This window comes from Triticum aestivum, chromosome 5B, assembly GCF_018294505.1.
Source record: "Triticum aestivum cultivar Chinese Spring chromosome 5B, IWGSC CS RefSeq v2.1, whole genome shotgun sequence".
In the NCBI taxonomy this organism is placed as follows: Eukaryota; Viridiplantae; Streptophyta; class Magnoliopsida; order Poales; family Poaceae; genus Triticum; species Triticum aestivum.
The window spans coordinates 376,571,471-376,583,664 of NC_057807.1; the positions used below are offsets into that span (position 1 = coordinate 376,571,471).

General features: G+C 49.0%; 2 protein-coding genes across 3 annotated transcripts; both read right to left on the reverse strand.

Moving 5' to 3' along the window:
* Nucleotides 1–321: 321 nt before the first annotated feature.
* LOC123116156 (heat shock protein 21, chloroplastic) lies at nucleotides 322–1,918 on the reverse strand. 2 transcript variants are annotated; one of them, XM_044537154.1, is made up of 3 exons: nucleotides 1,601–1,918; nucleotides 1,075–1,488; nucleotides 322–606 (listed from the first exon to the last, which is right to left on the reverse strand). In XM_044537154.1, the coding sequence occupies exons 1-3, from the start codon at nucleotides 1,830–1,832 to the stop codon at nucleotides 581–583; spliced, it is 672 nt and encodes a 223-aa protein (XP_044393089.1). In that variant the 5' UTR covers nucleotides 1,833–1,918; the 3' UTR covers nucleotides 322–580. The 2 variants fall into 2 exon arrangements, with proteins under 2 accessions (XP_044393089.1, XP_044393088.1); XM_044537153.1 differs by having other exon boundaries at nucleotides 585–655.
* A 2,417-nt stretch (nucleotides 1,919–4,335) lies between these two features.
* Nucleotides 4,336–5,311, reverse strand: LOC123116157 (26.7 kDa heat shock protein, chloroplastic). Its single transcript, XM_044537155.1, has 2 exons — nucleotides 5,002–5,311; nucleotides 4,336–4,923 (listed from the first exon to the last, which is right to left on the reverse strand). The coding sequence occupies exons 1-2, from the start codon at nucleotides 5,225–5,227 to the stop codon at nucleotides 4,538–4,540; spliced, it is 612 nt and encodes a 203-aa protein (XP_044393090.1). The 5' UTR covers nucleotides 5,228–5,311; the 3' UTR covers nucleotides 4,336–4,537.
* Between the last annotated feature and the right edge of the window lie 6,883 nt (nucleotides 5,312–12,194).

Sequence of the window (12,194 nt, forward strand, 5' to 3'; positions counted from 1 at the left end):
CTTCATCTCCGGCTCCTACTAGTGAATGTTGTCGACTTTTGTCGGGGAGCATGTGAGGTTTGCGTCTCCCGACTTAGTATGCCGGATCTGGAGCGTTCTCCAGGCCCTCTCCGATGCTTCGTTCTACAGGGTGGTGATTTACCCTATAGACCGCAATGCCGACGTCTTCTGCTTTGCATCACCGACTTCCGACCGCCGATTTTACAAACTCCTATGTTTCAACAAGTTTTCTTCGCTAAGATGGAGGCTCAGGCGGCATCGAGTATTGCGTACAGCGTGTCATCGATGGATATAGGAAGAAGATTTCAACAACCCCAGAGACTTGGATGTATTTTTCAATTTATATAAGTGTGTTTTTATAACGATATCTGCTACTTAATGTATAGCCATTGGTCTTTCGGAAAATAAATGACTTTGCGAATTTCAAACCAATAATCTCATACGGATACAATAGCGCACATCACAACGAGCAGTGCATCAACTTCTTAGCGCCTTGGCTCGCAATTTTCCCAAATCGTGCCCTTGAAGTTGAAGCTCGTGGTCGTGGACCTGAGAAACTGCGCCCCGAGGTGGTGAGCTTTCAAGTGTAGTGTCGGGCTGGCCCTCCTGAAGGTTCACTTGGAATTAGTGATGGAGTACCAAATCATCCGGGCCACTGGATCGGGAGAAATGAACGGACTATATTAATTTCTGAAGCGCTATAAAAGAGCTCAATTTTAAACAAACAATCTCCATACGCACACGACAGCGCACGCCACAACTAGCGGTGCATCATTCAGGGGGTGTTTGGTTCAGAAGTTCTAGGACTTTTTCTAGTCCCAGAGACTAATCAAAAAAGACTCTCCAGTAGAGTCTTTTTCTAATCATTGTAGAAAAAGTTCCTCCCGTTTGGTTTCTAGGAACTTTTTCTAGTCTCTGAGACTAAAAAGTCCCTGAACCAAACACCCCCTCATTTCAAACTTAAGCTGTTTATTTCGCAAAAGAAAAATGGGAAATGGGTACACGAAAAGGGAAAAACGCACTGAAGTTCGGTTTGGGCCGGTCACTTCTGATTGTTCGGTGTGGCGCCATTACCTTGTCCTTGGGCACTGTTTAAGCTTGGCTTGTCTTGGGTTGGCGTGTTCTTGGTGGTGCTTTTCTTCCCAAACCCGACTGGTTTTTTGATGCCACGGTTGTCGGCTTTGCCGATGGTAATCTCCAGCATCCCGGCCTTGAGCTCCGCGGTGACGTCCTCGCTGTTGTATTCCTTCGTCATGAGAAGCCTGACGTGGAAGGAGCCCACCCCGTGCACCTCCACCGGCGGCTCTTCGCGGCCGCCGGCCCCGGTGCCAGCCTTCCTCTTGATCTCGAGCATGTCCTCGCCGGCGGTGATCTCGAGGTCGTTCTCCGAGAGCCCGGGTACCTGGAGCCATATCTTGACGTGCCTCTCCTCCTCCTTGATGTCCCACCGCTCCTTGCTGTCCGGCGGTTGCACGGGGTACAGCAGGGCTGAACACACACACACACACACACAAAAACACATAAGAGTTCAGATTTCAACAGCTATGAACGAGACTATTTGACATGCATGAAGGATGAATGTGGAGGGCGTCTCACGTACCGGTGGGGGGAATGTTGAACGCCGGCAGCTGTTTCTCCGGGTGAGCGCGGAGTACCACAGACGTCGGCCGGCAGCACTTGACGGCGAGAGAATTAGGGAACGCCGTCGCTGCCGCCGGCCTCCAAGAGCGGCTCGCCGGCGTGCCGGAAGAAGACGGCAGAACGGGCGAGCGACTCATAGGGGTGCAAGACGCAACAACCGTCGACATTAGACCCGCAACGCTAACTTGCATCTATCACTGCCTTATCCTGATGCTGGATTGCAATGTGGGAACTATATATCTCTGAAGAAGGCTAAAAGTTGGTTTAGTGCATGCCAATTCTTGGCTACTAGTGTGAGGCGGTTCCAATTTATACTACACATATGGAAGCCAGGCTCTGATGGAAGCGTATGCACAGAGCGAGGTAGCAGGACTGCAGGAGTGTCGGCTGGCCGTTTCATGAATAACCTTTGCTTGTCGGATAGGGAGGGAATAAAGAGAGAAGAAAACTGATCGGGCCGACCGGGACGCTGCTTATTTGGTAGGTAAAGTGATGATTCTTCGGGTGGGTGGATGCTAATCTTGTTGATGCAGCAAACCGGGCATAGCTCAAGATGATTACGTTGTTTGCAGTGGACCAACCTCTAGACTTTAACATCAGTGCTTGCATTTTCTGAATTTATTTCAGGCTTTTTGATCAATATTAGTTTAATAGGAGGAGATGTTCGGTCGAATATGAAGCACCTATGTTCATAGAGATGAGTATGTGCGTGCAGTGGCGGCACCAGGATGTGGCCACGCCCCGGGCCACCCGAAGCAGCCAGTGTACAGTGACGCACTGTATCCACAGTATTCTATACAATACACGAAGGCAGTTGGTCTCACGCCCAGGCAGCGGCCCGGGCTGCCTGGGGCCTGTCTCCGCCGCTGTGCGTGTATATGAACATCCTCAAATGTATTGTGTTCTAAAAAAATTCTTTACGATACATGACTACCCAAAAGAAAAGATTTCGCTACAAATCGAACGACTGATTTTTTAGCATGGCAAATCAAACTTTTTATGGTAAATTTAGTTGTCGTGAGGATGACAATTTTCTTTAGCAAGCATAGCAAATCCTTTGTCGTGTTCAGTGTTTTGCCAGGATTTGCCATGCTTGTAAAAGGAATTTGACATCCTCGGGCCAACTGAATTTGCCATAAAAACATATGATTTGCCATGGTTAAAAATTGGACGTCGGATTTTTAACATTACCTATAGTGACATGGAGTGTGGAGGTGGCAGGGTGTTAGTTTGTTGGCATTTGGAGGATGTTTCTTATCTCCTCTGATATAGACAAACACCCTGCGAAAAACAACACAATGAACCAACATGTCGTGTATGAAGAATGACGGGAGCTTAAACCCCCAAGCTCCCCAGCAATGTGGGATCAAGCCCTCGTTGTCAATGTGCATCAGAGGATAGGGATCAATCACTTGTTTCTTCATATGCACCTTGGCTCGAAAACTTTCGCATGCTATCGGTGTGCACCCAAGCTTATCTCCCATCGATCGCTTCTGGTCACCGCTGACGCCACAAGGTTTGCTACCTCTATTCGCCCCCTTAATCTTTTACTAGTGCTTTGGAAGCTTTGGGATGCCAGGAACTCTAAGGTGCTATGTGGGATCAACGTTAACACCAACACCGTGCTCGCAAACATCATTATCGACATAACTCTCTGGTCCCATAGGCTTACTAAACAAGTGCCTGTGGCGGGATTTCTTCTCTTCAAGGTAGTCGTGGTCTTGTAAAAAAGAAGAATGGAATATATTTAGGCTAGGAGTGCCCCCCCCCCCCTTTGAAAATTTCAAAAATAGTGGGAACAAGCTCCACCGAGATGAGACTGGAGTCAGAGAACTTTTATTCGTGACAACAAGGCCATAACCGCCGGGGTGATGTTGTCTCGCAACATGAAATGCCGATCAAAGAGATGGGAATCCCTTCTTCTTCGTCCACTACGCCAGAGCAATGTCCGGCAGCGAATGGGAGGGCTATTGATCTGGTGGTAGGGGCTAGGTTTTTCTACGTGCTGCACCAAACGAACTAAACTAGACATAAGCATTTGATTGATCGATTCAGCAATGTGTTTGGTTATGTACTTTGGATTGTTTTTGAATATGTACCTGTAAGTCATAAAATTTATGGTTAGGATACATATTTTGTTCGATTGTCTATACATGAATGTCATGATAAAGGTAGCTACCATGACAAACCCTTGCAATACATTTCTGTCGATTGAATCCCCAAGAAATAATTATCACAAACAACTCATTCAGAGTTTATAACATTCAAGCTACCATACTTTCGTGGTACCGTGCAACTCTTGTGATATCTCATCTATGGCTATTGAGGGTGGTGATGAAGGAAGTTCCTCAACTAGCAACTCTCATCAAAGATAAGCCTTCCTCGTGAATCCTCTCCTTATTTTATTTTCATTTTTTTAGAACGGGAGGAAGACCCCGACCTCTGCATCTGGGCGTAGCCCATGGTAAAGCTAGCTCCTACATGTCCCTCCACCTAACGAGCTTATTTTACTTGGATCTTCATCCTTAGATAATTTCCTATTTTAGTCTTTTCTTTGACTTGTTGACATTGGTTGGACCTTCATCGAGTGGACATGACTTTGACAAATTGTCAACCTACGTGACATAGGGGTGGGGAGTCCTTCGAGTAGACTCACAAACACAACAAATACCTTTTTACATAGCACAACAAATGTTCAGCTTGATCAATAATTGTATTCATGGTTGGAAAACAAGTGATACATGATACATGCATAATACTTGACCTTATTTAAGTAGGAACAAAAGTACATTTGAAGAAGTTTTTCATGGGTCTCTTGGACAATTTCTCCCTCGATGCAATGGACGTCAACGTACGTAGAGATGTCCATGCGTATGCATTATGCAAAGCAGTAGTTCTACTTGACGTCGATGTTGACATTGATCCTCCTGCGTGCGCACTCCATGACTTTACGAATGTGAACCTTCAGAACGCCGGAGGCGAGCTCCGCCTTGATGGTCTCCTTGTTGTAGCCCGCCGGGACGAGTAGCCGCGCGTACATGTCACCGTCGTGCGCTGCCGCTCCGGCCGCGTCCTTGGAGCTACCGCTGGCGACAGCGTCTGCCGTCGCAGCCTCTATCTCCGCCTTGGTCTTCATCTTCCGTATGACGAGGACGTCCTCGTCCAGCTCCACGAGGAGGTCCTCCTTGGACAGGCCCGGCACCTCGAACCACATGCTCACGTTGTCGGCCCTCTCATGTATCCCCCACCGCTCCCCCTGCGGCGACCCGGGGTGCAGCAGAGCTGATCAACACAAATTCGTTGTGTGAGTGACATGGCGATCAGTGTGGTGCACGTGCACGGAATATAAAGTTATCTTACCGACGGGGGAGATGCCGAACGGCGGCAAATCCGTCTTTGGTACGTGCTGATCCCCTTTTGGGTTGCTTGCACAGCACACGGAGGAGGGCCTGGACTGCCGCTGGAAACTAGAGAGAGAAACCGCGGCAGCCTTCCCCGTCGTCGGAGGAGCCCGATTGCCGGAGGAGCGCGATGGTGCGTCCGCCGGCCGGCCGCTCAGGAGGGAGCAAGAGATGACCGTCGACATTGCAGCTGCTTGTCTGTAGTAAGATGTAGGGAAGACAAGGTGATGGTCAAGCTGGTTCTGCTGTGCACATATGTTATGAAATGAGATGCATTTGGAGGGCCCTCTTATACGGTTAGTAGCGCGGATGCCAAGCCACCTTTTTGCTCGGCGACGCAGGGAATAAAGAGGTGCGGTTGCTTGGGCAGTTGCTGCGAATGATACCAATCTTGTTGTCGGAGGAAGAAGAATATGACAGGGTGGTGTTTTATTTCTTCCTTTTTTTCACAATGCAACCCCTCATTTGATCCAGATCGATGAGAGTGAGTTACTAGCACATTTGGCTTAACCAACTCATTACATTAAAAAAAGACAACATTCCTTCTTTTTTGAACAAGACGGCGCTCAATCATTTGAAAGTAGAATATTACTACTAGCTCCCTCCGTCTCTCGAAAGAAGACCTACAATTGTTATTTGAAGTCAAATGATGCATAGTATTATCAAGTTTGTAGGGAAACCCATTAACAATTACAATCTGAAATGGGTAATATGAAAATATTTCATTGTGCATCTAATTATATTAATTTTGTATCGTAGTTTTTGATAATTTTTCTATAAACTCAGTCAAACTTTTTCTTAGCATATAAACTCAGTCAAACTGTATATCGTTTGACTTCAGAAAACAAATTGTAGGTCTTTTTTTAGAGGCCGAGGGAGCACATCATATCGACTTCGGATATGTGCAGTAACCCATGGGTTTTGGTGCTAGTGTGACAAACAAAACGCAGCCGCAGCAAGTTTAGAATCATTCGATCTCGCGTTGTTACTTTACAAAAGCAGCTGGGCATCATTCACGCAAGACGCAGCCTCTCAAACTATTCTGAGAGTACACCAGCCCAGAAAAAGCAAAGCACTCATACGAAGGAAAAAAAAACATTGGTGCCACGTTAATTAGTTGCCCAGCTACAGATATAGTTTAGGTATTCAAGGAATCCTTTTCTTAAACAAGGCAAACCATTTACCATTTCATAATATAATGGTCTGATTAATTATAAAAACCGAAGAAAATCATTGCTTCCTTAAAAAACCGTTTCGGCCCTATGGACCTCCCGAGGGCGACTTGAGGGCAACAAGGGTTTCCGGCGGGCCACCCTCCCCAACCTCCCTTTCCCTCGCTAGTTTTGATCACCTGATTTTGAACATTTCTCGAGTACACCGTGTTCTTCAAGTCAAATGCTAGCTTTCCGAGACACGTTTGAGGTGTGTGAGCTCACTGGTTTGGGCTTTGTTGGGGTACCGTTCACATATGACAACTAAAGAGGCGGACCTGCAAATGTCAAGTGCGTCTAGATAGGGCAACATCAAACATTGATTGGAGCAATTTGTTTCCTGCTCCTTCGGTCCTCTACATTACTTCACCTAGATCGTAATATTGTCCTCTGCTTGTGCGAAGCGAAGCTGATTCAGGAATAAGACCGAAGAAAATGCGGAGATACACAATTATGTGGGAGAGGGACCGACACTGCCTAAGGTCATCTCCAACACGTGGGCCGAGGCTGGTCGAAACGGAACCTAGGCGAGATGGCACATGCTATTTGGTAACGTGATGAATAGCCTGCACAAATGGAGCTGCACTAACTTTGGTAATTAATGTCACTAGAGAGGCTGAGAAATCCCGATTAAGGTTAGAGGAACTTATGAACACGAATGTGGATCGCACTGAATTGAGAAATGGGGATGGTAAAATAAATGAACTCTTGTACCGCAAGGAGATGATATGGCTACATCGTTCAAGGATCTTATGGTTGAAAGAAGGAGACTCGAATACTAAAAAAATCATTCAAAGTTTGTTTGGCGGGCGAGGAAAAGTAATATAAGGAATCTAGGAGATCTCAGTGGAAATGTGCATACATGAGATGCAATGGCTCGGGCTGCGAATCAATATTTTCAGAATATATTCACCGTTGACAATTCACTTGATTACGCACCAATTATATGTTGGGGAACATTGCATGAAAAACAAAAAAATTCTAATCATAGGCAAGGTCTATCCATGGAGATGCATAGCTACGAGAGGGGAGAGTGTGTCTACGTACCCTTATAGACCGTTAAGCGGAAGCGTTTATCAATGCGATTGATGTAGTCATACACCTTCACGATCTGTTCCGGTCAAGCACCAAATGTACGGCACCTCCGCGTTCAATACACGTTTAGCTCGATGAGTTCCGGCAGCACGATGGCATGGCGGCGGTGGTGGTGCAACTATCTCCGCAGGGCTTCGTCGAGCACTACGAAAATTATGACCGAGGACGAACTACAGGGAGAGGGGTGTCGCACACGGCTTGGGGATCGTGGTGTGTGTTGCCCCTCTTGTTGTGGTTCTAAGACTGACAGTAGAAAGGGGGGTAGGTAGGGAGAGGCAAGATCTCAGCTATGGTGAAGATGTACACATGAGGTTTACGAGTTCAGGCCCTTCTCGGTGGAAGTAACAGCCCTACATCTCGGTGCCCGGAGGCGGTCGATTGGATTATACATGTGATGTTACAGGGGGTGCCAACCCTTGTGCCAGAGGAGGGAGTGGCTTATATAGAGTACGTCAGGACCTCCACCGTCCTCCATTACAAGGGACTTAATGTACATAACGTAGGGGCGTTACTGGTAATGCCAGCCTTAAGTGCTGTTAATGACTTTAAAGACTACGGAGTGAACGCCTGCCCGTTGTAATGCTGAGTGACTCCTGGTCTTCGGTAGGTCGAGTGATTCTCTGGATGGTCGAGTGACAGTAGGGTGGGGGACGCCCGAGTGACATGACTGTCGAGTGGATTGCACTCGACATCTTTGACTGGGGGTCTCTTGCCGTCTCTTAGACTTCTTATCTTCTAGGGTAGTGACCTTGGATAGGACGTATAGGTCCGGCCTATGACCCTACCCCAGGTCTGTATCCTCATCAGTAGCCCCCGAATGGATTAAGGTTCGAGTGGAAAGTAGGTTGAAGTTGAACTTGCTCTGAGCTTTGCACCTTCGTGAGGGTTTTCTGCAAGACTGAAAACTCACGTTGGTACTCCAACGTCGACTCAGCCGCCTTGATCCATTCAGAGAGTTGTCGACTGAACTTGTGGCATCATGTGCCGAGTGCTGTATTAGAGTGCAGGATCTTGGGCGCGATTGACTGCTGCGTATCCTGGATTTCACGGGATACGAAATTTCGGGGAAGCGCGCGGGACGGGGAGCGCCGAAGCGGGCGGAGCGGATAAACAGTGATGCCTCGATTTCCACGCCGCCTTTTTCGCCACGTACATTGCACGCGACTGTTGCAGGATTTGACAGGATTGCCTAGTCCCACGCGTCAGTCACTCGGAAGCAACCCTTTATAAGGTGACGGGGCCGAGGCGTCTGCACTGTGCACGCCCGCTCCTCCTTCTTTTTCCTCCGCTTCTCCACCGCGCCCAGCTCTTCCGCTCTCAATGCCGCCACTCCGCCGCCATGGTGAAGGACAAGATGGCGGCGCTAGAGCGCGCAAAGAAGGTGACGAGGGTGGCGAAGGGCAAGAAGCAGAACCGCGGGTCGTCATCGCGCGCGGGGCTACCGCCGGGCTGGATCCAGGGCGATTGCATCCGGTCTTCGATTCGGCAGGAAGATCTGGACGAGCTGGCGGAGTCCGAACTGATCACCAAAGGAGCGGCAAGGCTGCCGGAGGGGGAGATGGAGCCTCAGCCTCGACCGGGTGAGTGTGTACTGCTCGCTACCCACATCGACCGGGGTTTTTCGCTTCCTCCGCACCCCTTCTTCCGAGGGTTCTTGAATTTCTTTGGTGCTCAACTCCACCATTTTTCTCCCAACACCATCACATATCTGGCCGCGTTCGTGTCGATGTGTGAAAACTTCTTAGGGTGTCGACCACACTGGGGTTTTTTCAAGCATCTCTTTACCATCCGCTCTCAGTCGGTCAAAAAAGCAAAGTCGAGTGACTCGAAAACCCATGTCATCCAGATGTATGGGGGTTTAGGCATACAAAAAAGGTATATGAGTTCTTTCCCTTCTATGACTCTCCCCGAATCGGTTAGAGGCTGGCAGTCGACCTGGTTCTACTGCCAGGACGTCGCAGCTCCGGGCCAGTCGACTGGCCTCCCCCACTTCACATTCGACCGTGTCTAGACTCCTTCTCCACTCAAAGTGACTGCTGCTGAGAACATGGAGACGAAGATGTTGGTGGAGAAAGTGGTCCAACTCATCAATGAGGGTGTCACCGGCCTGGATCTGCTGGAAGTGTTTCTCAGTTGATGCATCCAGCCCCTTCAGGCAGGTGACCATCCTATGTGGTTATACTCCGGACCTGAAGACACCGCTCGGGTCCATCGAGAGGAGGTGCCGTCCAAAACCGTGGCTATGTGGTTGAGGAGTATTACAGGCAATCAGGACAACCCCAGAGGATTCAGGCGAGTCATTCCCTTCAGAGACGACAATCCACCCGACAAGGTATGCTCTTTATTCCGACTGCCTGGCATGTATGTTCCAACTGTACTTGATGTCGACTGACTCTCGCTCGTCTTTTTGTCTTGTAGGTTTTCACTGAGATGTATTCGATGCCCGACGACGAACAAGCTTTGGTGCAGGACCGGGAAGGAGAGGCCAGTGCAGAGGAAAGTGGTGACTGGGAGTCCTCGGATGAAGAGGAGGAGGAGGAGAGCAAGGAGTCGGACGAGGAGGAGGAAGTCGACTCGCCACCGCGCTCCGAGCGTCGATCCAAACAGCAACATGACCCGGTAGGTGGGCGTGGGAAGAACGTGGCTCCAGGTCCTCACACTCAGAAGCGTGCTCGGACATCGACTCCGGAGCCCACGGAGAAGGTCGCCAAGCAGCCCAAGGTTGCTCCTCCCAAGGCTTGGAAGACTTTGCCGCGGATCAAGATGGATGTCCATGTGGCTTCGGGGTGACTATCACACTTGTGTTTATGCAGACCGACTGAAATTTCTGTTCTGACCGATTGGATCATGTATCTCTCTAGCCCCACCTCTGCTGCCACTGACATGGACATAAACAAGGCCCCGGGAGACGAGGAGGCCACCTCTCGAGCTAGTAAGTTTGTTTGACCAGGTTTCATTTAGTCGAGTGGATCGTCAATCGGCTGACTTTCTGATATTTCTCCCTTTCTATAGTTCTGCAAGAGGTCGTCATGCTCCCTGATGAAGAAGAAGAAGAAGCGCCTCTACAAGAGAGGAAGAAGAGGAGTGGGGGATCGAGCAGGAAGGGACTTGAAGTTCAAGTCCCTCAGTCGATGCCGGTGCTTGCAGCGGTGGTCGAACGTTTCGGAGAACCGGTTCAGACCAACGTCACATTCGCTGACCAGCTGATGACTGATCGTCCGTCGGGATCAGCTGCCCCGACTCCTGCCGCTCTGGTGCAACTCCATGCGTCTGACCCAGTAACCGCTTCGACCGCCTTGCAACCCTCACTCTTCGCTGCATATCAGACCCCAAACGACTCTCCGAGTGCTGCCAGGGAGGCTCTTCGCCAGGTGAACCTTGTCATGGAGCAGGTGAAGGTGATGCATGAGGCTAGTCAGGTGGCTTACAATGCCAGCACTGCCCTTCTGACCAATGTTCAGGTCAGCAAAACTCCGACTGAACTTTTGAATGTTGATTTATATCCGATCACCCACTGGGGTGTTTCTTTGTTTAGAGTTTAGGAAATCTTCCACTCCACTCGACTCGAGCTGAGTCTTAGTAAACTGTCTGAACCAGTGGAGGCATGCTAAGTGCACCCATTGGGTGTAGTCCCCGAGACCACGGTCGACTGCTGGCAGTCGACTGAGGTCTTAGAATGTACTCTCTCTCTCTCTTTTTTGAACTCACACTAGAAGACCTTGCTGAGTATTGATCTGAATCAGTGGGGGCACGCTAAGTGCACCCACTGGGTGTAGTCCCCGAGACTACTGTTGAATATTTGATTCGGCAGTAGTCTTAGAGTAACTTTTCTCTGTCACTGTCTCTTATTTCTTTCGACTGACATATCTCTCTTGCTGACTGCAGAGGTCTTGTGATCTTGGAGCTCGACTTTCCGAGTTAAAGAAGAAGCATATCAGCGTTGAAATTGACCTTGAACTCGCAAAGAAGAACCTCAAGACTGCTCAACAAGAGATGGCCATCATGGTAGGTAATCATTCGACTGTCTTGTCTACTTTGTAGCTCGCACTTCCCACTGCTTTTTCTTTCAGTCTCTTTGAACCGAGTGACTTCACACAAGCAGATGTGCGTAGTAAAAATCGCCAACTTCAGGCTCGTCTGAAGAGTGTTGTTTCTTTAGAGAGGATGAAGGAGGCTTTGGAGAAGAAGGACCTGGACCTTGCAACTGCTCAGAAGGAAGCAAGTGAGAAGACGAAGCTTGCGGACCAGAAGCTGGCTTCAGTCGGCAAATTGGGGGAGGAGAACGTGTAGTTGAAGACCGCCATCACGGAAGCTAATCGAGAAGTCGAGCAGCTAAGGAAGGACAAGGAGAGCCTGACCACCGAAGTCGGCGGCCTCAGAACCAAGATAGACAAGCTAGAGTCCTATCTGGAGCAACTTGCCGCGGAACTTGTTCTGAAGTTTGAAGGTAAGATCAATCGACTGATTAATTATGTCGACTGAAGTATGTTGCAATATTGTCGACTCATTGGTTTTCGTGATGGAATAGAACTTTGCCAGGACTTTGAAGCTGAAACCGGGCGGGTCAAGACAGGTCTCGACCCCATCAATTATCCCGTGAAATATGAAGTTGCGATGAACCTGCTTCAATTGGAATCACATTTGGACGATGCTGTTGACTATCTAGCTCGGCTGAAGGCTGCGATGACCCGAGTGGACGCCGAACTCTGGCCTCAGGCGGAATTTTCTCAAGACCTCGAGTCGCTGATGACTCGAATCAATCAGATTCCTGTCCGAGTGCAAGAGTGGAAGAAGTCTTCTGCTTGCTGTGGTGCTGATGTCGCCTTGTCATTGGTTCGAATGCACT

Bases quoted from the DNA above. Each gene is read 5' to 3' on its own strand.
- LOC123116156 (XM_044537153.1), bottom strand. From the start codon at position 1,832: ATGCAAGTTAGCGTTGCGGGTCTAATGTCGACGGTTGTTGCGTCTTGC. The intron at 1,489-1,600 runs GTACGTGAGACG...GTGTGTGTTCAG, and splicing joins GTTCAACATTCCCCCCACCG to CCCTGCTGTACCCCGTGCAA. The intron at 656-1,074 runs GTAATGGCGCCA...CTCCCGATCCAG, and splicing joins AAACAGTGCCCAAGGACAAG to TGGCCCGGATGATTTGGTAC.
- LOC123116157 (XM_044537155.1), bottom strand. From the start codon at position 5,227: ATGTCGACGGTCATCTCTTGCTCCCTCCTGAGCGGCCGGCCGGCGGAC. The intron at 4,924-5,001 runs GTAAGATAACTT...TGTGTTGATCAG, and splicing joins GTTCGGCATCTCCCCCGTCG to CTCTGCTGCACCCCGGGTCG.